The sequence below is a fragment of the Vanrija albida genome, assembly GCF_041260175.1.
Source record: "Vanrija albida strain AlHP1 chromosome Unknown contig_1, whole genome shotgun sequence".
Lineage (NCBI taxonomy): Eukaryota > Fungi > Basidiomycota > Tremellomycetes > Trichosporonales > Trichosporonaceae > Vanrija > Vanrija albida.
The window spans coordinates 2,096,452-2,123,053 of NW_027191420.1; the positions used below are offsets into that span (position 1 = coordinate 2,096,452).

The window sequence follows — 26,602 nt, forward strand, 5'->3', positions numbered from 1 at the left end:
GTCTTGGTGGCACCTCATCAGCCCCGGCGCTGAAGTCACCTTGGACAGTAGCAGACTATACATGTGCCACGCGGGCGACTACAGCTCTATGACATTCTTGTGGCACGCATGCGGGGACAGTGGAACAGACATGTGATGATGATGAAATGGACGACGTGCAGCTGGAGAGCGCAACTCGAGGGCCAGTGACACGGCTCACGCCCGCTCCTCAGCGGCGCCCCCAGCGGCCTCCTCGTCGACCGCTCCCTTACCAGCGGCATTGTCGACGCCCGCCTCAACAGGGAACCTCGCACGCATCTCTGCGAGGAACTCGTCGGTGTAGGGCGACGGAGGGTCGCTCTGGTCCTCAGCAAGCTCAGACTCAGTCGCCTGCCAGAACGACGGAAGGACATCTGGCTGTCAGAACTGCCACCGCTACCTTCCACTCACAGTCCTTCATCTTGGCAATCCAGAAGGTCTCCCCATCCTTAATCTTGATCTCGGCCCAGCGACCGCGGATACCCATGCCGATGAGCCAGGCCGAATCTTTCTCGAGGTTGAGACTGGATCCGTCAATCCAAATGTCAATCTCGTCGGGCGTCTCGATAGTGTCCTTCTCGAGCTCCAGAGGCACCTCTTCCTCCTCTGGCTCGCTCGATTCCGCCTTCTCGATGTCGCTTGCCTTGCCAACGGGGCGGCGAGAACGCCACTGCTCTTGCTCCGTGAACGGAGCAGGGACTGTGCGCAGGCGGTAGTGGGTGTTCTTGAAGTTAGGACGGCTGTCAGGCGAAGCCTCGGGTGGAATGACTGCAACGACGCGACGGCGGCCAAAGGCAATGTAGTTGAGAAGGATCGCGTCGGCTGGCGAGAATGGTTGGAACAGATTCCCAAGCACCTTCTCGGCTGGACGATTAGCCCTTCACTTCCAATGCAGTCCAACTCACCATCTGCAGGCGAAGAGTGTTGAGTGGAGGCTTCGCTTGTCGCTACGCAGTGTGAGAGGTGCTCGGTAGAACTACCACTTACCACCTCCCCAGCCACCGTCATCGTCCTCGCCGTCCCCAGTGCCGTCTTCCGCACTCGCTGGGAGCGCCGACTCGCCGACGCGCCTGTCGCGATACGACCCTCCATAGCGAACCCAGCAGGAATAGTTGAGACCCTTGCGATCCTCGATTATCTCCTCGACTGCGAAGGCATTCTTGATCGCCAGTGGTCCAGAGCGAGCCAACTTTGCTGCTCGATGGATCTTGGGCGCGAGGTGAGGTTCATTCAGCACCTTGTAGTGGTCAAGGTAGGAGATGAAGGCAGCGAATATCTCTGCGAATTGTTAACGACCAGCCTCTGTGGGCCGACTTCAACAATTACCTGCAACGTGCACGGCATGCTCAGCGCCCCTGCCGATATCAGCCTCTGAAGTGCACCGATAGCCATTCACATACCAGAGAGACTCAGTTTCACGACGAGCGATTGCAAGGAAGCCACGAACGCAGCGGTCGGTGTGGCGAAGCAAGGGACACGCCTCGTCCTTGCCACTCGCCTTCCAACCGTGCATGTCTTCCAGTGTAGAGTGCCTCAACTCGTGCGACGCCGGGACGTATGGCTGAGCACCATCACCGGTACCGGGCCAATGCTCGACGGAGTACTTCCTGCGGAGTCCAAGGATCGCTCGAATCTGCAACTGTCAAAAGCGCTCCTCTGGTGCTGTTAACACACAGTTTCGAACGACGACTTGTACTTTACAGCATCGCGCTGAAAGACGGGAGCCCTCGAGTGCCAGAAGTCATTGGTGGCGTCGACCACTGAAGTTCAGCAAGGTATGTGGCGTCAAGAGAACCTACACCGAATGAACGGGGGAATAGATCTTAAGACGCGTCAGCACGCATCTCCAAGGTGCTGGAAACTTACGGGTCGTTCTTGACCTGGCAAGTGTACGGGATCTCCACCCAGCCATTGCCTTCGACGCCAATCTTGAAACAATCCTCGGTGTGAAGTTGAGTAAGCGTGCCTTCCTTGGGCTTGTACTCGTTAGGTCGTGCAGGCTTTTCAACAATGGTCTTGATAAAGGGCTGCCCATACGAGTCGTAACCGCGCTTGAGGACATCGGAGTGGTAGGCGTGGAGGTCCTCCTTGCTTGTATTGGAGCTAACCAGGAGGTCAGGCGGAGGGGCGGGGATCGTGATCCCTGGCGTGTAGTTGTGACTTATCCACTGAGAAAAGGAGACGGCGGGGGGGATGATGGGCGGAATGCCAGTGGCTGGACTCTGAGTAGACTTGCCGTCATCGCCTTCGGTTGAGGAGGTGGTGAGAGTGTTGTCCACTGTCATGGTTCTATTTGGGTATGGTGTAAGGGGTGTGTGTGTGCGTGCGTGTGGTGCGAGAGTGATGAAGTGATGAGAAAGAATGTGAGAGAAGGAAGACGTTCTTATAGCAACGAGGGGGGAGGTTGTTGTGAGTCGGTGGGGAGGGGGGAAGGTGGGATGACTGCAGACAGTGTCGTCTTGTCGGTGGAATTCCAAAGTGACTGGGTGGTCTGTGCGTCAGTAGGTCGGATGGAGGCGGGGTCCCCGCATTCCTTTGCTTTGCCCCGATTAGGCTCGCGCGTATTGTCTGTGCGTTGGTCGTGACGACGTGAGTGATTTTTACCCTGACCGGCACAACTCAAACAATGTAAACAGCAAGGGCCAAACTCCAACACCTTTACAACTCTCCCCTTCTTGTGCATAGTACCACTCGCTCCCTCGTTATCGACCATGTCCTCGTCCAGGAGGTCAAATCATAGCCAGGACATGGGCGACGGGGCGCCATGGAACCGCAACCCGTCCCCAGTCCCTCCATACGATCCTCCCCACTCACCGTACCTCCCACCGCCATCGCCTGGATCGCACAACCCGTACAACATCAACCTGCCCCCGAGGCCCACCTACTCCACCAACCCACCCACCTACGCCCCTCCATCCCCCTCAGTTGTCGGTTCAGCGCTCGGCGGCTCGACCGTCGCTCCCTCGACCCTCTACCCATCCACTCTTGCTCCATCGACGTCGCCCCGGCCTCCGTCCCGACTGGCAAACTTTGAGGCTGCTCTGGCCCGGGCTCGCGGTGAGACGCCGCCCGTGATTGATGCCCCTCCTCTCCTGAGGCCCACTTTCGCCCAGCCGGCCCCTTCTTATCTCCCGCCTCCGGACGGCAACCACCCCGACCTCAACATCGGCTTTACCCAGGCGTCGACCATTCGCCATAGCGGCCTGCGTCGTCGGGAGCCCTCGCGCTCACCGTCACCCGGATTCGACAACAGCATGATCTATGAGCCCATCACGTACCACGAGGACGTTGAGAAGGCTCTCCTCACCGAGGAGGATCGCGACCGAATCTACCAGCCCCTTCAGACTCCTCTACCCCGCTCGAGGGTTACTCTCCAGCAGACCATGGCGGACTCTAACGGCGACTTGTCGATGATGGGCAACGGGCCTCGGCTTACTACGGGACGGTCTTCCATCGAGAAGACTGGCCTTGACGGGTTCGAGCCAGTCGCTCTCGTGGACGGCGAGCTTCCGGAGGACACGCAGCACTACGGGCCTGCCCCAGAGGGCCGGGTCAGCAGACGAAACAACCAGCACAAGCGAGTCAAGCAGCGACTCACGCTTGAAGAGGGAGGCACGTTTGCCGTTGAGATGCCTATTCCTTCACGTCTCGCCCAGTTCCTCCCGATCAAGGGCGTTGAGGAGCAGAAGACCACCAGGTGGGTATCCTCCGCGAACACGTTGCTGACGTTCAGGTACACGGCCATCACCACTGACCCGGACGAGTTTGCTGCATCTGGCATTCGCCTTCGCCAGGAAATGTTCGACCCTCCCCGCAAGACCGAGATGTTCATCGTCATCACCATGTACAACGAGGACGCCGAGCTCTTCTGCCGCACCCTCTACGGTGTGATGAAGAACATTGCGCACCTGTGTGGACGAAAGAACTCGCGCATGTGGGGAGCCAATGGCTGGCAGAAGATTGTGGTCTGCATCGTCGCCGACGGTCGCAAGCACGTCAACCCTCGAGTTCTCGACTGTTTGGCTGCCCTCGGTGTTTACCAGGAAGGTGCCATGACCAACCAGGTCCAGGACCGCCCTGTCAAGGCCCACGTCTTCGAGTACACTACCAGCTTCGCTCTCGACCCCGACCTCCACTTCAAGTACCCAGACAGGGGTATCGTCCCGTGCCAGATCCTCTTCTGCATGAAGGAGAACAATGCCAGGAAGATCAACTCGCACCGCTGGTTCTTCAACGCCTTTGCACCAAAGCTCCAGCCCAACGTCTGCATCCTGCTCGACGTCGGTACCATGCCCGCGCAGAAGTCTCTGTACCACCTGTGGAAGGCCTTTGACGTCAACTCCAACGTCGGCGGTGCATGCGGTGAGATTGCAACTTTCAAGGGCAAGGGCTGGCGCCTGCTGCTCAACCCGCTTGTGGCGGCGCAATGCTTCGAGTACAAGATGTCCAACATTCTCGACAAGCCCATGGAGAGCTTGTTCGGCTACACGGCCGTGCTGCCTGGTGCCTTCTCGGCTTATCGCTACATTGCTCTCCAGAACGACGAAAACGGTCGCGGCCCGCTCTACTCGTACTTCCAAGGCGAGAACCTCCACAGTGGAAAGGCCGACTCGTTCACTGGAAACATGTACCTGGCCGAGGACCGCATTCTCTGCTTTGAGATTGTGTAGGTGTTGTCGGGCCCAACCGAGCAAATGCTGACAAGCCCAGTGCTAAGCCCAACGCGAGCTGGGTCTTGAAGTACGTCAAGTCTGCGGTTGGTGAGACCGACTGCCCGGATACCATTCCCGAGTTCATCGGTCAGCGTCGTCGCTGGCTCAACGGATCGTTCTTTGCTGCTGTAGGTGTCTCTCCCTCTTAGCGGACCCCCGCTGACCCGCCCAGGTCTACTCCCTCATCCACTGGCGCCAGATCTGGCGCTCTGATCACAGTGTCATCCGAAAGTCGGCTCTGATGGTCGAGTTCGTCTACAACGCGCTCAACCTGCTCTTCGGCTGGTTCTCACTGGGCAACTTCTACATCTTCTTTGTTATTCTCACCCGCGCGCTCGAGGGCAAGGCGTTCCACATCAAGAACATCCACGTCCTCAACACGCTTGTGCAATATCTGTACTTGGGCACTGTGATCGCGTGCTTCATCTTTGGCATGGGCAACAGGCCTCAGGGGTGAGTCCGCGTTGTCTGCTATGTGCACCACTAACGTCCACAGCTCTCCCTGGAAATACAAGATTGCCATCTGGATCTTCGCCGTCTTGACGTTCTACATGCTCATTGCCGGTGTCATCTGTACCGTGGCCGCGATCAACAACATTGACAAGCCGATCTTTATCCGCCTCGTCGTCTCGCTTGCGTCGACGTACGGTATCTTTGTCGTCTCGAGTATCCTGGCGCTCGACCCGTGGCACATCTTCACCTGCTTCCTGCAGTACTTACTCTTCACGCCAAGTGAGTTTGGTGTGGGTGCCGGGGGATCATGCTGACGCCCGACCAGCCTACATCAATGTTCTCAACATTGTAAGTGCTTCACCAGGGCTTGTGGGAGTCGGCGGTGGTGCTGCAGGCCGTCTCCCTCGCGAACAAGGCGCAGGCCGGTCGCGGCCTCGCGCACGATGAATGTGCTGACACGGGTGCAGTACGCCTACTCCAACCTCCACGACCTGTCCTGGGGAACCAAAGGAGCGGACACTGTCGAGACCGACCTGGGCAAGGTCCAGGGTGTTGGCCGTGACGTCGAAGTTGCCTTGGTGTCCGAGCAGCAGGACATCGACAGCGCGTACCAGGATGCCCTCGACAACCTGCGCATCAAGCGGGCCAGAGTGGACCCGGAGGAGATGCCGCCGGCCAAGAACGCCGGCGAGCAGAAGCAAAAGGACGTTTACGCCAACTTCAGGACCAATGTAGGTCGCCACCAGGGTGTTGATCTGACCCGCCCAGCTTCTCCTCGTCTGGTCGCTCTCCAACGCGTTGCTTGCGAGCATCATTCTCGCGGGCAACGACAACCAGACGTTCAGCGGCTCGGGCAACAGCCGGCAGGGCATCTACATGTTGGTCATCTTGGTGTTTGTCGCCGGCATGGCCGCCTTCAGATTCATCTGCGCGACGCTCTACCTTATTATTCGCCTCTTTGGCGGTTAGACATAATGCGGACAATGAATGCTTGAGCTGTGGTCGGGGGCGTGTAGTCGGGGGCGTGTAGTCGGGGGTGTGTAGTCGGGGGCGTGTAGTCGGGCGGGTGCAGTCGGGAGGGTGCAGGCGGGACGGTGTGGTCGGGGGGCGACTGTCGCGATCCATCTGTGGTCATGCGCAACCGCCACTTGCCACCTCCACAATCCAGAGCACAACAACACAAACCTCCACTTTTGCCTCCTCTCGACCACCCAAAGACCACCCAAAGACGAGCCAAAGACCTCAATGGCCCACGCCAGCGGCCCCCTCGGCCGCGGCAGCCCAACGACGCAGGCCATGCTAGCGGCCATGTCGTCCGAAACCGAGTGGGGTGCGTCGGTCCCCCGCCAGCGCTGACAGCAGACGACGCGCCGAACCCGCTCATAGCCCCGCTCCTCGCACGCGTCCGCGCCAGCCTGCGCACGCACACCGACCTCCCCCGCGCGGCCGTCGCGCTCGACACGCTGCTCGCCGTCGCGAGGGGGGACGTCGCCGCGCTCCCGTTCGACGCGGTCCCGCGCCACACGCTGCGGCTGTACACTGACGCGTCGCTCCTCCGCTCCGCGCTCGACCTGGCCCTCGGGGCGGGCGAGGGGCGCGCGTACTGGCTCGCTGCGGTGGAGCGCGTCGACCGCGCGATCATCGTTGCTGGGGCGGTTGGGGAGCGGAGGGCCGAGTGGGCGCAGGGGTTGATCGGGGAGGTGCAGGGCGTGCTGGAGGCCGGGCGGATGGCGCCGCCGGCTTGGCCGGGGGACGGTGGGGGTGGCGCCGGGACGGGACTCAACGGCGACGAGGAAGACGACTCGGGGGACACAGACCCCGCTGGACTCAACAACGACGAGGACGGCCCACGCACAAGAGCCGATGCCCCACCCCACCCCAACGGCTCCTCCGCCGACCCGCGCCCCGCAAAGCGGCAGAGGCGAAGCCCGCCGGCACCCGCCCCCCCGCCCGCCCCGCCCACGCTCTTCGCCCCAGCCCCCGTCCCCGACACCACAACCTTCCCCACACCCGCAGCCTACGCCGCGCACCTCTCGGCCCAGCCACTCATCCTGCGCGGCTACCTCGCCGGCTCGCCCGCGTCGCCCCCCTGGCCGGCGCTCACGCGGTGGCAGAGCGCAGCGTACCTCCTCTCGCGCGTCGGCGAGGGGCGCGTTGTGCCCGTCGAAGTCGGGGCCGCGTACGACGACAGCAGCTGGGGCCAGCGCATCGTGCCGTTCCGCGACTTTCTCCACGCGGCAGGGTGGGACGTGGCGCCGGAGACTGCGCCGGAGACTGCGCCGGAGACTGGCGCCGAGGGCGATCTGCTCGCCACTAGCGGCTCGGCCGACCCCCCGCCCCTCTACCTCGCCCAGCACGCCCTCTTCGCCCAGTTCCCCGCGCTCGAGCGCGACACGGCCGTGCCCGACTACGTGTGGTCCGAGCCGCCTGGCCCTGGGGGGTACGCCGCGCCGCCCGACTACCTCGTCAACGTGTGGGTCGGGTGTGGCGGCTCGCGCATCGTCTCGCCCGCGCACACGGACCCCTACTTCAACGCGTACGCCCAGGTGCTGGGCCGCAAGCGCGTGTGGCTCGCCCCGCCCGACGCCACGGCCCACATGTACGCCTATGGCAAGGGCAGTGCCGACGACGACGACGAGAGCAAGTCGCCCCTGGCCGCAGAGTACATGGGCAACACGTCGGCCGTCCCCATCCTCCGCGGCGACGGGTTCACCGACGCACACAAGGCCGCGTTCCCCGCCTTCTTTGAGCACGTCTACCCCCGCGCCTTGGAGGCCGTGCTCGACCCGGGCGACCTCCTCCTCATGCCGCCCGGGTGGTGGCATGCCATGCGGGGCGAGAGCGAGGCCATGTCGTGGAGCGTGTCGTTTTGGTACTAGCCGGCGGCGCAAGCCATCTCCACTGCGGTCTACTCTCACTCCACTTCGACTTGCTCTGGCACATCCCTCGGTCTGCGACAACTTACCCCCGCCACTCTCTGACCCTCTCTGCACGCACCCCCCACACAATCTAGAAGCATCGCATATCAGATACGTAAACTACATCTCTACATGACTCGGCACACTGCGTAATCACGGCTAATGGGAGGCATGCGCCTGGGGCTGGTTCCAAGAGAGGACTGGGGGGGTCAGCAGAGCCCAACAGCAGCACGTAAAGCACTCACGAGACATGTCGCCCATCTTGCGGGGCTTGATGAGGTGGCGGATGAGGCCGAGGAGCGCGAGGACAACGCAGAGGATGGCGCCTGCCACGTACGCCCAGCCGAGGAACGGCTGCTTGCCGCCCACCCAGGCGACCGTGGAGATGACAATCGACTTGGTGCCGCCGAACATCTTGACAGGGTAGTTCATGTTGGCGAGGACCTCATAGCTGCCCTGCTGCATGACGTCGTCGTCATTGCGGGCCCACAGCTTGCGGAACGTCGGCAGCGCGGCGACACGCATCCAGATCTGGAAGTGCTCGTCGTCGGCAAGCTTGGGCCAGCCAGTCGCGTTCGTGTAGCCGTTGGGGTACCTCCTGGCCCAGTTGGGTGGGGGGAGCACAGTGTCGTAGGTGTACCCGGAGTTCGGCTCGTTGACATAGTTCTTCGCGACGCCGTGCCACGCAATGCCCTTGTCCGTAAACCCGAACGTCGTGCTGTTGCCACCGCCTGATGGATTGAGGAGCACAACCTGTGGGAAAGTGTCGTTGAACAGGCTGTTGGCGATCAGACCGCAGGGGTAGTACGGCTTGTCGTCCTTGGACGTAAGGGGCTTGCAGTTGGCGCCGTTGAGGTCGGACGCTGAGCGCCACTTGCCGCGCAGCTGGTCCGTGTCAAAGCTCTGCACATAGCGACGGTGGTTCTGGTAGTAGTTGGTGAGCTTGTAGTACAGGAAGACGCCCTTGCCGAGGTCGTAAGGGACGTCGAACTGGATACGGCACTGGGCCTCCTCGCCAATCGGACGGGTCGAGTCGTTGGAGAACGACCACTTTGGTGCAACGATACCAGACGCCTTGACGGGCGAGCCAGTCTTGAGGTCATCTACGCGCGAGTCAGCGACGCACGCCCGCTCGTCCGTCTCGACCCCCTCGGCTCCACTCACATCCATAAGCACTCTTGGGCATGGGGGCGAACTCGGGGTAGGTGGGCGCATCCTGGTCACATTGCGTGTAGTCGAGGGTGATGGTCGTGACCTTGCCGCTTCCCCAGATGATCAACGCGCCGATGGGCGCAAAGATGACGCCGATGAGGAACAACGTGGGCAGCACGGCCTTGGGAGTGAGGATTGGCTGCCATGCCTTGAGACGCTGCTGCTTGAACGCCGTGTCTGCGCGTGTCAGTCGTGTTGCTGTTGGCTAGGCCGTGTCGGTCGAGGTCGTTGACGCGGGGGAAGGCCTGAAAACAACGCCGACGGGCGGCGACAAGACTGCTCTCCACTCACTTGCTGGCCGCTTGGACCACTTGACCTTCTCCTTGTTTGGCTGCGCGTCTCCATCGGCGTCGACGACAACGTCGTCTGCTGGCTGCTTCTTCTTCCTGTTGAACAAGCCCATGCTGGTTGTGTAGAGTGGGGGTTGTGTCGATTGGAGGTGTTGAAAGAGGGGGAATGTGAGATAGGTATGCAGCGCACTCGCCGTCCGTCACTGCTTGCACTGGTGTTGTGCGTGGCGACGACGCCGAGCCTGGAGAGCCTGGACGGGTCTTTGACGATTCCAATGAACTACGCGTCCCGCCCGCCAGGCGCTGTGGGTGACAAAGTGAGGGACGGCGCGAGCCTATTCAGCCAGCCCGGCGGCCGCTGCCTGCGACCCCACATGGCCGGCGCGCCTGACATCTCACACGCCTACTCTCCACGTGACACTCATCCACTTTTGAGATTTCTCTGGTGGAGGCGATATCGCCCAAGCCAGCGACAACAGACACTACATCACACCACTGCAACCATGCCAAAGGCAACAAAGAAGAAGAGGGAGAAGGTCGAGGACTTCAAGGTGGGTTACATGCGCTGTATAAAACCCACTGACACACCCAGAAAGCCAAGCTCAAGCTCGGAAAGGGCAAAAAGCCGGCCTCGAATGGCACCGACACGTCGTTCAAGGCGCGATGTACGTTGCCGCCGGCGCGCTTTCACTGACGCCGCAGCCATCGCGCTCCCGTCACAGAAGCCCCTTGCGCGTGCTCTTGCGAACCAGCAGGCTGAGGAGGATGGCGACGAGCCGGCCGGCGAGCCTACCACCTCCGCCGGCCTGACCATCGACGAAGTTCTCATCCAGATACGGCATGCCAACGCTGGCGTCCGCCGTGAGGCCGTGTTCCACCTCAAGGAGGTCCTTGTGGCCGGCATGAACATGGGGATCAAGATGGGTCAGCGGCCTGGCGAGGTCGCCAAGGTCGTACGCGCGATCGGCGGGCTCATTGCCGACGACGTGAGCAGCTGGCCGTTGTCGAGGGAGCACAGCTGACACCACAGGACGCGGCTGTGCGCAAGGCGCTGCACGACTTCCTGGGGTGGTATCTCGCTCGCCTCCCTAAGCGGGCGCTGTCCCCGTACCTCGGTCTCCTGCAGCTGCAGATCTCGTCGGCGCTCTCGCACATCTTCCCGGCGATCAGGCTGGATGCGTGCAAGCTGGTCGAGTTGCTGCTCGAGACGCACCCCGCCGAGATTGTCGCCAACTGGCCGACGCCGGCGGTCACGAGCGAGAACAACACGTCACGCATCGTCCCGACCCAGGGCGACTCGACCGTGTTCGAGGGGCTGAGGCTGAGCGCGGGGCTCGGCGAGGAGAAGGGCGCGAGCACGCAGGCCGGCTTCCGCATGACTCCCGCGTCCAAGCTTATCATCCTGCGCACGATTAAAATGTTCATCGCGCAGGCGCTGCGGCCGACGCTGGAGAGGGCTAAGAATGTGCTCGAGGCTGGTCGCGGAGCCGCCACTCCGCTGTTCGGAGAGTTCACCGCCACGGAGCTGAGCCTTCTCCCGCCTGGCCAACAGAGGTCGCTGGACGCCGGAGATTTTGCATTGGAATGGTCTGCAGAGTTCCAGCCGGCAAAAGCGCGAGGACAGGACGGGGTGCTGAGCGAGGCTGCGTTGGAGGAGCTTGCTGTGAGTGCGAACTGGGCGAGCTCCCGGTGAATGGTTGCTGACAGTCCCAGAAAGCATACCTCTCCCTGCACTCGCTCCTCCTCTCCACTTTCATGGAATCTGCTCCGAGCGTGTTTGGGCCGTCGCAATCAGCACCAGCTTCTGACGACATCTACCTCAATTTGTGCTCGGTGTGCGCCGAGCTCGAGTGTATTGTCGCGCAGGTTCTGCTCGGCCACACCGAGTTCCATTCCTTGCCCGAGGCGGGCCAACTCCGCTCTAGCTTCTCCGAATTCCTCAAACGCATGACGGCGTGGTTCCCGTTCAACAAGGAATCGAGTGCGGCGAGCGACTCGTCGGCGACCCTCTTCGGCCTGTCACTCAGCTACGTAAAGCTGGCTGCCATCCTCGCGCCCAAGCCGCCGACGGTCGTGCTCCGGACAGGGAAAATGGCCAAGGACTTTGGATGGCGCCAGCGCGTGCGGGCCATCGAGACGTCGTGGAAGGCGGCGGCCCAGCCACAGGGGAAGCACTCGGGCGCTGAGGAGGTCGCATTCAACCTTGCGTCTGAATGGCTCGAGGAGAGTCTTGTGAGTTGGGCGGGGTTGACTTCTATTACCGCGGTATGCCCGCTGACACGACGACCAGGAACCAAACACTGATGTGCTCGCACCCCCGATCAGCCTCTCCGCCTACGAGGAGCTGTTACCCGTGATCTGGACACTGCTTCTGACGGCACGCAAAAGTGGCGCGGAGAACGGGCGTGTCGACGAGGCGTTCATGACGGGACTCTTGTCGCTGGGCTCGGCGAGCAGCAAGCGCCGCGTCGGAGACGGCTTTGTCGTGCGCCTGATCGAGCAGCACGAGGACCGCTTCTCGACGCTCCCATTCTTCGTGCCTGTCAGGTCGGCGCTCCGGTCCCAGATTCAACTTTGGCTGAGCTCGGTGCCGCGCAGCCTGTGGGAAATCGGCGCAAAGGACGACGAGGCGACGACGGGCCTGCTGCGTTTCCTGCTCGAGATTGGCAGGCGGGGGCCGCTGGCGTACGAGGCGCCGTACAGCCTCATCGACGTCACGGTGAGTTTGTTTGCGCCGGCTCGCCTGTCGCAGTCGCTGACTCGCAAGACGTTCCCCGCGCTCGCGGCAAAGCTCGCGCCCTTCTTCCACCTGCAGCACCCGGCCAAGGGCAGCGTCGACGGGCCGTGGGCCAAGCTCGCCGCGGCCAAGACGCAGAAACTTGCGCTCGACGTGGCGCGCGTCTGGCGCTCGTTTGACGATACCGGCCGCCTCGATGACGCCGTGTCCAACGTGGTGCACGCTTACCCCTGGGCACACAGTTACTGGCACCGAACATAATCTCCGCGAGGCGAGGCGAGGCCCGCCGCCCAGCCTCGGCTCGTCACAAAAAGGCACGCACACAAATTGATTTATACCCTGCATCATGTCCTCCCCTCGTCCACATGTACAACATTCCAAATCTATGCAAAAGAGAGCTTGCGCGCCACACTGCGCTCTGTTCCGTTGGGAGACTCTGCCTTGCGCTTTGTGCCGGATTCTAACGGGGCCCGCGTTTCCTGAGGGCCGACTGCACGCGGGCGGAGCTCTGCCAAAGGCTTGGGGAGGAGGATGGGCGGCGTCGGGCGTGGCGGGGCGGTAAAGAAGCGGTGGTAGAGAGCCTGTGAGGGAGCGGTTAATACGGAGGGAGCTCGCTCGGAGACTTGTCACCGACACGCACCTGCTTTGCCGTAGGGCGCAGTTTTGGGTCGTAACGCATGAGCTCGCGCGCGAGGTCCTGGCCGTCCTTGCCCAGCGAGGCGACCATGTTCCACCAGGGGTTCTTGGGGTAGCCCGGAATCTCGTGGTAGTCTGGCAGCTTTGTGTGGCCCTGAGGGGGTGGGGTGAGCGGGAGTGGGAAGCGGAGCGGGGAGGGGGAGGTGTACGCACCGGCCAGTCGGCTTCCGTCGGAGAGCCCATGGCGTGAAACGTCTTCTTGAGCTGGTCAATGTCGCTGTCGCCCGCGAGGAAGGGCACGCGGAGCACGAGCTCGACGAGGATCGTGCCGATCGACCACATGTCCACCGCGGGCGAGTAGTAGCGCGCTCCCCAGAGCAGCTCGGGGGGCCGGTACCATCTTGCAGCGTCAGCTCCGTCGGCAAGGCCACGCACCGTGTGATGACTTGCGAGGTCATGCGCGACGCCGCGTCGCCAAACTCGCGCGCGAGGCCGAAATCAGCCACCTTGAGCTCGCCCGTCGACGCGATGAGCAAGTTGTTTGGCTTGAGATCCTGCCGACGTTAGTTCGCTGGCTTGTCTCCTGCCTTCAAGCCAACACCCAACGCACACGATGCAGCACGCCGTTGCGGTGGATGTACTCGAGCCCGCGGAGCGACATGGCCACCCAGCTCTTGATATCCGCCGGCTGGAAGATGAGCGCCTTGTCCCGGATCACGGCCTCGAGGTCCGTGTCGAGGAACTCGAGGACGAGGTTGACGTTTTGCTTGACGCTGAAGACGTCGAGCAGCTGGGCTCGGGGTCAGCTGGCAACCTTGTTGCAATCGCAGCTCACTCACGGCAATGATGTTCGGGTGGTGCAGCTCCTGCAGAAACTTGACCTCGCGCAGCGCCGTCATGTCCAGCCCGTCCTTCATCTCGCCGACCTTGATCTTCTTGATGGCGACTGCGGGTGAGCGTGCGCGCATGCCACAAGCCTACCCTTCCGCCCAGTCGCCTTCTCTGTCCCTGCGCGTGTGAGCTGATAGCCAGTAGCAGGCCCACGGCCCACTCACCCTTGTACACATTCGCAAAGGTTCCCTCTCCGACCTTGACCCCCTTCTCCCCTGCGCCGCCGTCAGCATCAGCCGCGCGGGTCCACGCCCTCGCCCATGCCCACTCACACCGCTCCGCTCTTGTCTGGTTCTCCAAGGCGGCGAGATCCATGGCACGGTCGAGTGGAAAGCGGCAGCAACAACAATAGACGCCTTGTGGATCGAGATGAACAAACTCGTCACCCACCTCCACCTTCGCGGCGATTAGCGGAAGCAAATCTCGGCAACCTGGTGCTGCTCAATCTCGACAACATGCATCTAACCCTATGATTAACAGACAGACGGCTCACTTGCGCACAAGCAGAGCGATAAAGATAACTAGGATGGCAAGGATAAGCGCAATGACAGAGAATGAGACGCCGCCAAAGCTCGACGGGATAACAATCGTCCGCAACGTGTTGTCGGCGCTGGCAGACACGAGCAGCGTTGCCGACGGGTTGAACTTGAGCGCCGTGGGCGGGAAGGAATGTGCTTGCAGGATCTTGAGCAGGGGCTGGGAGAGTTAGCGTCGCTGGGATCGAAAACTCACGGCCAGCGTGTTGGTATCCAGCAGGCCGATCGACAGGTCTGACGAGCCGAATGACACGAGCTGGCCGTTCGAGCTAATGTCAAAGACCGTGACGGGCTTGGACGAGACCTCGCGCCTCGTCGCAAGCTCCCATGTGATGCCCTTGACTTTTGATGGCTTCTCGTCGTCGTTCTTGTCCTGTGACGGCTCCTGCTGGTCCGACACGGACGCGGCGTACTTTGCGACAAACGCCTTGCGCGCCTTGCTCTTGCCCTTGCGCGATGGCGAGTGGGTCGAGTTGAGCACGGCGAAGATGTTGGGGCACGAGGGGATCTCTGGCGAGAAGCTGCGCGGGTTAGCTCCCACGAGGGCTCGGGTACCCACCGAGCAGCTCTGAAAACGAGCGGCAGGTCGTCGATCGACGGGAGGGGGATCGACTGCAGAAGACTCAGGGACGTCTTCTCGTCCGAGTCAAAGTCGAAGATGTTGATCGCCTTGCTGGTCGTCACAGCAAGCTGGTGGGTTAGCTTCTTCAACAATCACACACCCACCCATGAGCCGTTTGGTCCGCCCCACGCGATGTCGACGAGCTCGCCAGCGCCAGGGCTGCGTGGTGGCACGACAATCTCGAGGCTGGGCACCTTGAGGATGGCGAACTCGTCGTCTGTCGTCCCGACCGCCACGAACCCGGGCGTAATGGCCGTGAGCTTCTGTAACTGTCAGCCAGGGCCCATTCCCACCAGAACCCACCTGGTACGGGTAGTCGTCCGACCACTTTGCGCGTAGTGTCTGCTGCGCCGCGACGAACTCGAGCCTGGCGTCAGCGCCGCCGAAGCAACGTGCGTACTCTTTGTCGCCGTACGAGAACAGCCTGGCCTGCGCGTTATTCCCAGCCTCGATGGAGGTCTGGGACGCGTTGATTCCCGTGACGAACTGCTTTGTCTGGCGGGTCAGCGAGAAACTTGCAAAGACCCACGGCGCGGTCCGTCGCGATCGTCATCGGCGCGTCCTCGTCGCTGCTGAGCGCGAGCTCGAACACGGGCTCGACCTTGCGCCCATCCTTGGACACCTTGACGAGTTTCTGCGCGTGTCAGTCGCGTCCCGCGCGCCAGGCTCGCACGCACAAACTTGTTGGCGATGCCGCTCCGGCTGGCGCCTCCGCCGCCGCCGAGGATTGCCGTCTCGTTGTCGGCCCAGTCGAGACAGTATACGGGGAACGAGTGTGTTGGGTGCGAGTGGTGATCGGTGCGCGTCATTGCATAAGTGAGTGTGGATGTTGAAGTTGCTAGTTGGAGTGTGGGACTAGTGTTGTTGGGAAGTTGGTGGTGGTGGGTAGCGCGTAAATGACTGGCAGCTGGCTTCAACGTCGCCGTCGCCCGTCGCCCGTCGTCGTCACCAACACGCGCGTGTCGAAATCAACGACGACTATTCATCTCGGCCACGTGCGTTTGATTCCGTTACAGAGGGTCGTCACTACCACGTGGCAGCGTTACGCACAGAGCGCACAGACATTTGAAGATCGACGCCCGCCCGCACAGACTGTTTGTTTGTTTGTGTGTCCCGCCACTGAGCGGCTGGCTGACACTGGCTGACGTCAAAGAGGCAGCCACCACATGCAACATGTTACGGCTGAACCAACATGTTACGGCTTCACTGCGGAGTAGACGACCCACCATCCACTGCCGCACCACCACTCCTCCCCACTCCCCACTCACTCCCCGCCCCACCCCAGCTCCATCAACGTAACCCTCTCCCACTCTCGCTTGCGGCGAGCGGCGCCACACGTCAACATTACGAAGAGCACGGCCCATCGGTTCCTCGGAATCCCAGGGGGATCGACAGATCGACAGCCCCCCCACCCCAAAAAGTTACCATGTTCGTTTTTCTCTTCCATACGAGTCGTTAGTGTATGACAGGTCCCATGCGAGTTGGTCCAAACAAATGGGCTGATGACCAACGCTCGTGAAGAAGAAAATTAGCTATGAGAAGGCGCGCTAACCGCCCCCTCTTCCGGTACTATCCCAGCAACGTGGCGTGTCGTTACGTTTGACCAGAGCTAGCCAGCGGCAGGCTGACAGACTGTTGGCCCTAGATTAAAATGTCCGTGATCTAGAGGAGCGGGAGGAGGGAGGGGATTCGGTCACGGCCACTGTCACGGTAGTGACCCGCGAACAAAGGAGATCTGGCTGTGCCGCTGCGTTGCTACCACCTGGAAGGCGGTGATGGCCTTCGGTCAGACGAATAGCTCGAGATGGAGGGGAGTGAGGGTCTAGTTGATTGATGAGGATGGGGCAGGGACGATGTGGCTGACGGCGATCTCCCGCTCAACGGCCCTGAATGTGTTATGGCCGGGAGTCGGATCGGCGGCAGTTGGTCCTGTGGAGTCGTTGATGTTGGAGTCGTCGCATCTGGCGGCAAGTCGCGCTCCAGGAACGGCAGGTGGTGATGCACAGACGGGGTGCGCGGCGTGTGCGGCTGGGGTGAACGCCGACTAGATGATGCAGAGGGGTAGGGAAGCTGGGGCGGGGATCGTCGGGGACGCTGTTGCTGCTGCGCACCACCCTCGGCGGGCGATAGCGACAGGGATGATGTGGCAGCCGACGGAGGATACTGTAGCAAGGCGGCCGCTTGTTAGTCATGATTATGCACGTCGTTTAACAGTAAAAAATTGTCGCGTGACACTTACCGCGAGCAAAGGTGGCGCCAGGTCCCTTGTTGTCGTGGTTGTAGTCGCCCCTCGGAGATTACGCTCCCACTCGACCCATCTGTCGACGGTCGCGCGTAACCTCTCATTCTCTTGGGATGCGAGCTTGAGGTCCTCTTGCAGTCTTCGGTTGGCGGATTCGAGGCGGGCAATACGGAGATCAGTGTCGGAATCCTGGCCACTTTTGGACGACGAGCCGTAGGGATATGGTGACGAGTGTGACTGGTACGGCGACGTCGACGGTGGCCCATAGTAGTCTTCGTTGGACTGCCTACGGCCCCATTCCCTCTCGTCGACGTCTCCCAACCGACGAACGAGGGTTGTGCGCTCTTCCTCCAATGCTCTGACGCGTTCTTCGAGGCTGTCTTGGTACCCCTTTTTGCGATTTCGAAACCGCTGCGCTGCCAAGCGGTTGGCTTCCCGTCGTCGAAGAATCATCGACTCGCGTGATGGGCTTGCGCCTCTTCCTCCCCCGACAGCCGCGGGTCCTGAGGACGGTCGTACTCTCCCTGCCTGGTCTTCCCATGCAGGGGACCCGTAGTCGCGTGGGCCGCCGCCGCCGCTGCTGGAGCTGCCGCCCGCACCGCGACCATGGCCGTGGCCGTGGCCGTGGTCTTGACCTTGACCGTGACTGTGCGAACTGGGGGGTGCACCGAGCCACTCTGACTTGACGTGGTGGTGGTGGGCTGCCGCCGTTGAACCCGAAGGTGTCGATGTAGACGTGGATGGCTCTGTCAGCTGTGGTGATAGGCTGGCATTGGGCGAGCTCATAGTGGACGACCCCGAGAAAGTCGCGGGGGGATGATGTGCCGTTGCAGCAGTGTTCGATCCGTGTTTGTCGGACACGCTCGGTCGAGTTTAATTGATGTGTGTGCTTGGGTAGTGATGTGTAGGAATCATGTGTGCTTTGGGGAGTGAACAGTGGTCGTCGACATGACCATGACGCGAGGGTGTGGGGTGTGTTGTTGCAAACCGTTGTTGATCTGAAAATGCCACTGAGGCTTACAGGAGCGGCTGCGAGTTGCTCGGGGCCCGGGGCTGGCGGCAGCGGCGATCAAGACAAGCTTAAGTGGGTGTGGGTAGGGGCGTGGGATGAATTGGTGTGGGGGGTGGGCTTGGGCTGAGGCTTGGGCTGCTGCGGCAGGGGGAGGGGGCTGGGCTGAATGAATGTGCGAGGGGGAGAGGGGTATGCTGGCTCAAACCGGCGCTGGCGTCGACTGGCGCAGGCTCACTTCGCTGCTCTGCTGCCGCCTTTATCTCGACTTGCCGGGCGATCAATCCGGGGTGCGTGAGGGGATGATAGATGACTCGAAAATCCAAATGCGCGGCACGAGTTGCACTGCAAGTCGGGGGGGTGGTGCAACCGAGGCGGGGCTGGGGTGGATGCGGTTACGTGGTCGACGGTGTGTTGGCAGCCGCGAGCAAGCCAGCGGGGGTATGGGTGTGGTGTGTGAGAGAGAGAATAACGATGATGTCGCATGGGTGTGCAGCGTTTCATTCATTCCTTTGTTGGGTCAAGTCTGGGCCATCCAGCAGCCAGGCAGCCAGCCAGGCTGGCAGCCAGGCCGGCCGGTGTGGTGCGGTGCGGTGCTTTGCTGATCCCAACGGAGATGAACAAAGATGGAGGTTGGGCGTGTCGGCAGGGGGGGGGGCAAACGAGCGGCAGCGTGCGCCGCCACTGGCCGCCGGCTGACTGGGCTGGCTGGTTGCTGGTTGCATGCGCGTCTCGCTGCTGGACTCGCACTCATCAGATTCCAGCAAACGGGCTCCGCTTCGCTCCCTCAGGGCGGGGTCGCCGGGTCGCTGGCCACTGTCGGTTGCCAGGCACAATGACGGAGGGGAGGCAGAGGAGCGGAGCCTCTCGAATGACACACACTCGTTACTCCTGCCTGCCTTGCCTTTCCCCTTGCCGCCACCCTTGCCTAGTGCCGTGTGCTCCATTCGTCCTGTCCGTTATCCCGTAGGCAGAGCCATCCCATCCAATCCAGCCAGCCGGGCTCGGGGCTGGCTCACTCTCGGTCGGGCTCTCGGGCTCTCGGGGGGCCCTGGGCCCTGCCTCGCTTCAGGTAACTCGTAACTCTTTTCTTCCCCCTCCCTTGCATCCCCTTGTTCGAATACAGCAACACACGTCGTCGTCCGTCGTTACAGCAGTACCCCCCACAAGCAACAAGAGTAACACGCACGCATGCATCCCTCCGTTGCCGCCGCCGCCGCTTAATTCGGCGCTCACTGGCTGCCTGCCTGCCTCCGTCCACCATGCTTCACGTAACACCAGGCCCACAATAAAACTTACAGACGACCCCTGACGTATGTACAATCGATGCACAACCCTGATCCCCGATCTACGTGCTGCTTGTGCGGTCGGTAGCATCCATCCCATCCACTATTCCAACACCGGACATGGCCGCCAGCCGGCATCACCATACCATTCCACCACCCCCCACCCCACCCACCCACCCACCAACAGCCGGCGCGCGGAATTCGGAGCATCCCACTCGCCCAAACGCCACGCCGCGGCACTCGCAAAAGCCCACTTCGGATCTAACGCTGCAAGGAATGCCCATCACCCAGCAAGCGCCACCAGATCGCCGTGCGACGCGGATCGGACCCATGCAGCTCGGCCCTCTGCCCCAAATGCCACGCCTCCGTCGTGGCCCACCGATCCCACCGCGCGATGAGATCATCCTGCGCTCCTGCTTGGCCAAGGCCCGCACCCTCCTCCCCACTGTTTCTATCCTCTTCCGCCTGCCCACACCGCGTCACCCGCTCCTTTCGACCACAGCCATGCACGGCGGGGAAGAGACCCACTCGATGGTGGGTCACTGCAATGCATATGTTGAGAGTAGAGTAGTGTGGGGATGGCTTCAAGTGCTCGTGGCGGTTGCTTACGCGGTCTTGAGAACTGTCTCACAGCGGTGACACAATGCGCCTGCCACTGTCGCGGTATGCAACCAGCATCGGGGGCACGGGCTCTTGGTCGACGCCGAGACAGTGAGCTCCGCTGACCCCTTGGCTACAAACCCGTCAGCCACACTTGTCACCCGGCACCGCGGAGCGGCGGCCGCCGCGTTGTCCAACGTACAGGTTTCCACGGGAGCCACATACGACCACCCTTCCGTGACAGCCTCGACCTCGGGCGCTAACTGGACCTCGGACACGCCAAACATGCTAGCAAGTAGTGCCTCTGAAACAAGCGTTGTCAATAATTTTCTCTCCGAGCGTCTATCCTCCGCGCCCTTACCGTTCTGCACCAGAAGGCGGCTCAAGTCTCCGCTGGAGGCGATTTGCAAAGAGGCTTCTGTCCCTACGCGCAGTTGCCTGGTGTTCCCAGGTCAGCCACTGGTGCCTTTGAAGCTCCTTTTCTCCTTTACTTACTTTGCTTCGCGTGCGTGCGTCAACAGCTTCTGCAGCTCGGTGCGCACAGACAGGAGAGCGGTCATCTCCTCGTGCGCCGCCGGGTCAAGCCACGTCGTCTAGGGAGTTAGGGCGCTGTGAACCGGGAAACAATCGTACCTCTGGTGACCAATGATCAAGGAAGACTGACGACTTCGCGGGTGACCCCGACGCCTCGTAAACCTCCTCAGCAAGGTGTGGCGCAATAGGCGCGGTCATCTTGACGAGCGCATTCACAACCTATCATAAGCCGCGGTGTCAGCAGTGTCTCCTCAAAGTCAGGGGTCTCCTTACGTGACTCAGAGTAGCCACAATGGCCTGTCGTCGCGGTCCTTCCACAGGGTCGCAGTAGAGCGAGTCCTTCACCACATCAAAGTACCACGCCGACAACGTAGACTGGAATGTGAAGACGCTCTGGACAACTATTGGACGTTAGAGTTTTACTGGCAGGCTCGGACAAACCCTTGTTGAAAGCAAACTGGTCATACGCTGTCTGTACATCCCCTTCCAGCTGGTTCAGCAAGTGGAGAATGTACCTTTCCGCCTTCTTGTCAGAAATATCCCGAAAAATCACCTACAATGGAAAGCTCGACGTCGGCCAGAGCTGGAGGTGGCGCCCTGGAAGTGTTGCCAATGATGAACCGCATGCTGCTGCGGAGTTTACGAAGGAGCTCAGAGGCGTGCTCAATGCTCGACGGACCGATAGACGCGTCCCGCGTGTAGTCGACTCCCGCGGCCCACAAACGCAGAGTGTCGGATCCGCGCGCAGGGGTACTCTGCGGTGAGTCAGAAAATAGTGACCCAGAAAACACCTTTTAGCAGGCACTCGGCAGTAGGGCGTAGGTCCTTGCCAGGTGCCGGGAATCACGGCCCCTTCACCACCGTTGTAGGGGTAGGATGGGCATGCCCACCGCAACGGAAATGTTCACAAAATACTCACCTTGGTGCCATTGACGATATCCATTGGCGACATGCCGTTCCCCTGTGATTTGCTCATCTTCGCACCAGTCTCGTCCGTGGTAAATCCGTGGGTAATGAGGTTGCGGTACGGAGCGACGGCCTGGCGTCCCTCGAGAGACGCAAGACGCGTCAAAAGGCTCGACTGGAACCAGCCGCGGTGCTGGTCGGAACCCTCGAGGTACACATCGGCCAGGGGCTCATCGTCGGAACGAAGGTGGGCAGCCTCGATAAGAGTCCACGACGTTCCGCTGTCGAACCAAACGTCGAGGGTGTCGTAGCCGCGGGTATATGTCTCCCCCTTGAGAGCGGGGGGAATAAAGTCCTCGGTGGGACCAGACCACCAGTGATCAATGCCCTTCTCTTCGAGGACGCCAAGAATGTGTTCTATGGACTCGACCGTGAGAAGTGGCTCGCCGTTTGCGTTGAAGAGAGCAGGGATGGGCACGCCCCAGCTTCGCTGACGCGAAATGCACCATTCAGATCGTGAAGATACCGTGGCACTGAGACGCGTTCGACCTGTGGCTTCAGCACTCGTCTTCCTTAACGAATCGATAACCCAAACTTACCGCTCGCTGGAATGAAATTAATATTTGAGATCGCTTCAGCGGCGTGGTCCTTCAGCGAGTCGACATCGGCGAACCACTGAGGAGTCGACCTGATAATAATAGGTTCTTTCGTCCTCCAGTCCACCGGGTAGCGGTGGCGGATGGATTCCTTCGCCAGCAGAACATTGTTCGATTCGAGGAGTTTAATCATCGCCTTGGAGCCCGCCTTCTGGACTGGAAGACCAACCAAGGCGGCAGCGTCTTCGTGCCCCGACCACGCCTGAACCTCGCTAGTAAACTTGCCATCATCGTCGATGGGGCATCGGAGCTCGTCCTTGAGCAGTCCGAGGGCCTGGAACGACTCATAGTCCTCGTGGCCATGAGCTGGAGCAGAGTGAACGAGTCCAGTGCCAGAGTCTGAAGTGACGTATTCAGCTGGGAAAACGCTCGGGCGCTCGTTGCTGGAGGATGCAGGGTGGAAGAAGTGGGTGTACTTGGTGCCAATGAGATCCTCGCCTGGGGGTCAGCTTGTCCCTCGGGCACACGACTAACCAGTCAGCTTGTCGACGACCTCGAGAGGGCCAGCGAGTTGTTGCAATTCTTTCAAGCGCTCCTCAGCGACAACTAGGAGTCGTTTACTCTCATCCACGGCGACGACATAGACAAGCTCAGTGCCGACAGCCACACCCTGCGACTGTCAGCTCATCGTCCTCGGGCAAAAGCTGACCATATTTCCTGGCAAACTCCACGGGGTGGTTGTCCAGATGGCGAGATGCAACTTTCCATCAGGAACTGTCTGGCGCCCCTTGGACAAGGCTTGCTGCAGGCGAGGGGAGGCATCTCCGTCTTCCACTGTGAACGCCACGTAGACCGACGTAGATGTGAGGTCCTTGTACTCGAGCTCGGCCTCCGCAAGAGCAGTCCTAGATGATGGGGAGTAGTAGTTCGGACGAAGGCGGTGCGAAATGAATCCTGGGGTACATTAGAGGAGGACTCGCTATCATTCGTCTCACCCTTGGCAACCATGCTCTGGAAGAGCCGCAGCTGCCGAAGCTCGAAGTCATGATCTGTGCAGTCAGCTTCTGCCGCTCCATCGTGAAACGCACCAACAGTCCGGTAAACGCCCTTCTCGTTGTTCCAGTCCGCCATAACTCCAAGCTGCTTGAACTCGGCCTTCTGGATGTCGATGGCCTCCAGGGCAAACTTCTTGGCTTCGGTACGGACGCTGATGGGGTCGAGAGCAGTGTGTGATTTCTGGGGACAGTTAGCAATGCTCGTGATTCTTCCAGCTCACTCCAAGGGCGGCCAACGCCTTGTGCTCAATAGGAAGACCATGGCAGTCCCAACCGGGAACGTAGCTGTCTGTCAGACGGGGTTCCCTCCTCCGTCAACCCACTGGACCTTCCGTCCACGAATGACGTTGTACCGGTTGATCATGTCTTTCAAAATCTTGTTAAGAGCATGGCCTGCTGGGTCAGCACGTGAGCACAGGACCCAACGCACCCATGTGCAGGTTGCCATTGGCATAGGGCGGGCCGTCATGGAACACAAAGACCTTGCCCTGGTTGGTATCATACTGGCTCGTCAGTTCTGTGCGCCCGGGGCTGGCTCACCTGCTCGCGATAGAGCTCGTGGGTCGTCCTATCGCGGTACTTGGCCTCGAGAGCCGGGGCATTCTTGACGCGCAGTTGCATGTCGGTCTTCGGCAACAACAAGGAAGCCGAATACTTCTTCTTGTCCTGGGCGGCTTCGGGAGCCGCGGCGGCGCTCGCATACCGCACGCAAGTCGGGGTCCTGGTAAAGGCCTGAGCACGCAGCCCGTATCGCAGCCCGTGCGCTACGAGAAGGCGAGTCATGGCCGGTGTCGATGCAAGGATGGTGGTCGCTCGAGCAAGTCTGTCGGGTCGATCCGAAATATCGACAGAGGTCGAACCGATCAGATGGAGGTGCGCTAGACCACCGTGGGAAACTAAATGACGCGACTCGGGACAGACGCGCTCGACATTGTTTTGACTGGCAAACCTCCACCTCGAACTGTTCACTTCGCCCTTACATCCCCTCCACAAGCCACGATGAGCAGAGCAAGGCTGTCCAAGCCGTCGTCGAGCTCGTCGAGGTCATCACGGCCCTCGGCTGCCCAGCCAAGTATGTGTCGTCATCACTTGTCCTCCTGACATCACTAGAACAACCAAACCCTATCATGCGGACGCGGGCGTCACCAGGTACGCGCCTTGTGCCAATGTCATTCATGGCAGCCGCTTACCCTTCCAGTGCCCGAAGACGACTTCGAGGTGGTGGCGCTTGCCGAAGCGAAAGAATACGCTGCAGTGCAGGAGAACGCAGCGGCCCGCAAGCGGGTCAGCGAGGAGAATGCGGAACGGAAGAAGCAGGGGCTCGCAGCCAAGAAGCTGCCGCCGAAGATCGTGCCCAAGGCTGCGAAGGGCAAGGGTAGAGTCCGGAGGAGCAACTCCGTCACCTCTGAACAGCTGAGCTCCGGTGACGAGAGGGGATACGTGGAGTACGAGGGTCGTGAGTATCAGGGGGCGAGGCCCTCCGCTGCTAACATGACACAGAGGTCATGCTCCCTTTCGACCCGCTTCCACTGCTGGCGAGTGCGTACCCTCCAGCGTGTTGAGGGTGGAGCTGATATCACAGGAACTCGTGTCGATACCCCTGTCTCATTGGTTCGAGGGGCTGAGGCGAAGCCGAACCGCCGCGGCCAGTCGAAGTCGAAGCGAGAACGGATGAGCGAACCCCATTCACCTCTCGGGAAGAACCCTAATCCCAGTTCAGATATCCAACTCGACGTGAAGCCAGACATTGAGATCGACGTCAAGCCAAAGACCGAGCTCGACATTAAGCCAGATATCAACCTCGACGTGAAGCCCAAATTTGAACATAACTTGAAGACCAAAGTTGAGCTGGACGTCAAGCCAGATATCAAACCAGAGGTCGAGGCCAAGACGGAGCCAAGAATCCCAACGTCCTCTGGATCGGCTGCTCCTTCACCTCTCGAAGGCCGGTGGGACCAAGCCTGTCATGACGCTCCGGTGGTCAACTCAGACTATCTGCCACGAACCGATGACCACAGTGCCGAGAGCGCCGAATCCGAAGCACTTGAGGATGACGACGAATACGATGAGGAGGACATGATTGTCACCGTGCCGTGGGCGTCTGATACCAAGACTGCGCCGCAGGCCGTTGTGGAAGACGCCAGCAGTGTCGTCGACGACGGTGAGGAAGATGAGCAGTACTCGGACGACGACCTGTTCCACTGTAAGTTACCCCGATGGCCGACGCTGACAAAAGCCTCAATATCAACTGGGGAACCATCACAAAGGGCGACGGACTCAATCAGCAAAAGTGTCGACAAATGGCAGGAGCGCCCAAACTTCCCCGCAACGCCAGAGCAGAGGCTGCGAGGGCCGTATCTTCTCGACAAAGAGAATCCGGCCATGGCAATCCCCGCGTCTATCAATCGTTTCCTACGAGACTATCAGCGCGATGGAACGCAGTTCCTCTACAACAAGTACAAACAGGGCGTTGGCGGAATCTTGGGAGACGACATGGGGTGAGGGCGTGAGTGGAGTCGCATGCTGACGAGAAGTCTCGGCAAGACAGTCCAGGTCATTTCTTTTGTAAGCCTGGCCATATGACAGCATCAAGTGTCTGCTGACTTTTACAGCTTTCAGCTGTGATGCGAAAGACAGGAACGTCACAAGATGAAGGTCGCCGTAAGAATCTCATCCGGCGGAGTGGCGAGCGATTGCCTCCGCGACAGTGGCCCACCGCACTGATTGTGTGCCCAACCTCGCTTATCCCCAACGTCAGTACATGGAGATCCGATGAGCAATCTGCACGTTGTTAACCATTCACAGTGGTGCCGAGAACTGGATACCGTGAGTCTGCGAGATTTCTCACGACGCGCTTTCTGACCTTCGGCAGTGGGGCTACTTCGAGTTCAAAGTATGGGACACGGAACACCAGCAGGCCGTGAAGGAGCAGATGCTCGGCGGTTATTTGGACATCGGTATGTCAGATCACGAATACGCTGTCTGACACCCAGTTCTCATCTCAAGTGACCTGATGGCGAGGAACAGCGATGCACTGAAAGACCTCGAGTTCTCGTAAGTTGATCTGTTTCACCTTTTCTGCTGTCTGACACGAGAAGCATAATTGTGGTCGACGAGGCTCATCGCCTCAAGAAACCAGACGGCCTTCTAACTCTGGCTGTGAAGAAGATGAGAACCCAAGCGTGCTTTGCTCTCACTGGCACTTTGATTCAGAATCGCATGGAGGAAATGTGGAGCATCCTGGACTTTGTGGGTACCCCTTCGTTGTCTGATGCTGACCCATGTGCCAGGTCCGACGTGGCTGGGCTGGCACCCTACAGCAATGGAGGAACTATGCGGTCAATCCCAT

The 26,602-nt window shown here is 60.6% G+C and overlaps 9 protein-coding genes across 9 annotated transcripts; 4 read left to right on the forward strand and 5 right to left on the reverse strand.

Moving 5' to 3' along the window:
* Positions 1 to 195: 195 nt before the first annotated feature.
* On the reverse strand, positions 196 to 2,303 carry Q8F55_000861 (uncharacterized protein; the record flags this gene model as incomplete). Its single annotated transcript, XM_069349512.1, has 9 exons — positions 196 to 392; positions 430 to 882; positions 924 to 965; positions 1,006 to 1,296; positions 1,345 to 1,373; positions 1,419 to 1,651; positions 1,693 to 1,778; positions 1,818 to 1,840; positions 1,885 to 2,303. The coding sequence occupies 9 exons, from the start codon at positions 2,301 to 2,303 to the stop codon at positions 196 to 198; spliced, it is 1,773 nt and encodes a 590-aa protein (XP_069213056.1).
* Positions 2,304 to 2,729: 426 nt separating this feature from the next.
* CHS6 (Chitin synthase, class 6) lies at positions 2,730 to 6,152 on the forward strand (the record flags this gene model as incomplete). Its single annotated transcript, XM_069349513.1, has 8 exons — positions 2,730 to 3,715; positions 3,752 to 4,684; positions 4,729 to 4,858; positions 4,903 to 5,183; positions 5,227 to 5,462; positions 5,509 to 5,531; positions 5,651 to 5,914; positions 5,952 to 6,152. The coding sequence occupies 8 exons, from the start codon at positions 2,730 to 2,732 to the stop codon at positions 6,150 to 6,152; spliced, it is 3,054 nt and encodes a 1,017-aa protein (XP_069213057.1).
* Positions 6,153 to 6,428: 276 nt separating this feature from the next.
* Positions 6,429 to 8,062, forward strand: Q8F55_000863 (uncharacterized protein; the record flags this gene model as incomplete). Its single annotated transcript, XM_069349514.1, has 2 exons — positions 6,429 to 6,513; positions 6,570 to 8,062. The coding sequence occupies 2 exons, from the start codon at positions 6,429 to 6,431 to the stop codon at positions 8,060 to 8,062; spliced, it is 1,578 nt and encodes a 525-aa protein (XP_069213058.1).
* Positions 8,063 to 8,260: 198 nt separating this feature from the next.
* LEM3 (alkylphosphocholine resistance protein lem3) lies at positions 8,261 to 9,716 on the reverse strand (the record flags this gene model as incomplete). The annotated part of the gene is made up of 4 exons (XM_069349515.1): positions 8,261 to 8,301; positions 8,347 to 9,204; positions 9,266 to 9,490; positions 9,605 to 9,716. The coding sequence occupies 4 exons, from the start codon at positions 9,714 to 9,716 to the stop codon at positions 8,261 to 8,263; spliced, it is 1,236 nt and encodes a 411-aa protein (XP_069213059.1).
* Positions 9,717 to 10,106: 390 nt separating this feature from the next.
* IPI1 (rRNA processing protein) lies at positions 10,107 to 12,601 on the forward strand (the record flags this gene model as incomplete). Its single annotated transcript, XM_069349516.1, has 7 exons — positions 10,107 to 10,154; positions 10,196 to 10,268; positions 10,306 to 10,589; positions 10,634 to 11,266; positions 11,317 to 11,835; positions 11,894 to 12,322; positions 12,371 to 12,601. 7 exons carry the CDS (start codon positions 10,107 to 10,109, stop codon positions 12,599 to 12,601), a joined length of 2,217 nt encoding a protein of 738 aa, XP_069213060.1.
* A 122-nt stretch (positions 12,602 to 12,723) lies between these two features.
* On the reverse strand, positions 12,724 to 14,182 carry KIN28 (TFIIH complex serine/threonine-protein kinase subunit kin28; the record flags this gene model as incomplete). Its single annotated transcript, XM_069349517.1, has 9 exons — positions 12,724 to 12,921; positions 12,981 to 13,130; positions 13,190 to 13,376; positions 13,412 to 13,530; positions 13,587 to 13,766; positions 13,816 to 13,922; positions 13,958 to 13,984; positions 14,032 to 14,082; positions 14,140 to 14,182. The coding sequence occupies 9 exons, from the start codon at positions 14,180 to 14,182 to the stop codon at positions 12,724 to 12,726; spliced, it is 1,062 nt and encodes a 353-aa protein (XP_069213061.1).
* Positions 14,183 to 14,356: 174 nt separating this feature from the next.
* Q8F55_000867 (uncharacterized protein) lies at positions 14,357 to 15,834 on the reverse strand (the record flags this gene model as incomplete). The annotated part of the gene is made up of 8 exons (XM_069349518.1): positions 14,357 to 14,563; positions 14,600 to 14,924; positions 14,963 to 15,093; positions 15,130 to 15,288; positions 15,329 to 15,392; positions 15,426 to 15,514; positions 15,555 to 15,659; positions 15,703 to 15,834. 8 exons carry the CDS (start codon positions 15,832 to 15,834, stop codon positions 14,357 to 14,359), a joined length of 1,212 nt encoding a protein of 403 aa, XP_069213062.1.
* Positions 15,835 to 20,167: 4,333 nt separating this feature from the next.
* ISM1 (isoleucine-tRNA ligase) lies at positions 20,168 to 24,036 on the reverse strand (the record flags this gene model as incomplete). The annotated part of the gene is made up of 18 exons (XM_069349519.1): positions 20,168 to 20,295; positions 20,365 to 20,466; positions 20,524 to 20,600; positions 20,658 to 20,755; positions 20,796 to 20,915; positions 20,970 to 21,097; positions 21,138 to 21,219; positions 21,254 to 21,451; positions 21,616 to 22,151; positions 22,202 to 22,696; positions 22,733 to 22,868; positions 22,908 to 23,152; positions 23,194 to 23,247; positions 23,287 to 23,434; positions 23,475 to 23,538; positions 23,577 to 23,646; positions 23,684 to 23,756; positions 23,794 to 24,036. The coding sequence occupies 18 exons, from the start codon at positions 24,034 to 24,036 to the stop codon at positions 20,168 to 20,170; spliced, it is 2,997 nt and encodes a 998-aa protein (XP_069213063.1).
* A 344-nt stretch (positions 24,037 to 24,380) lies between these two features.
* On the forward strand, positions 24,381 to 25,755 carry Q8F55_000869 (uncharacterized protein; the record flags this gene model as incomplete). The annotated part of the gene is made up of 4 exons (XM_069349520.1): positions 24,381 to 24,402; positions 24,452 to 24,709; positions 24,754 to 24,792; positions 24,836 to 25,755. The coding sequence occupies 4 exons, from the start codon at positions 24,381 to 24,383 to the stop codon at positions 25,753 to 25,755; spliced, it is 1,239 nt and encodes a 412-aa protein (XP_069213064.1).
* Between the last annotated feature and the right edge of the window lie 847 nt (positions 25,756 to 26,602).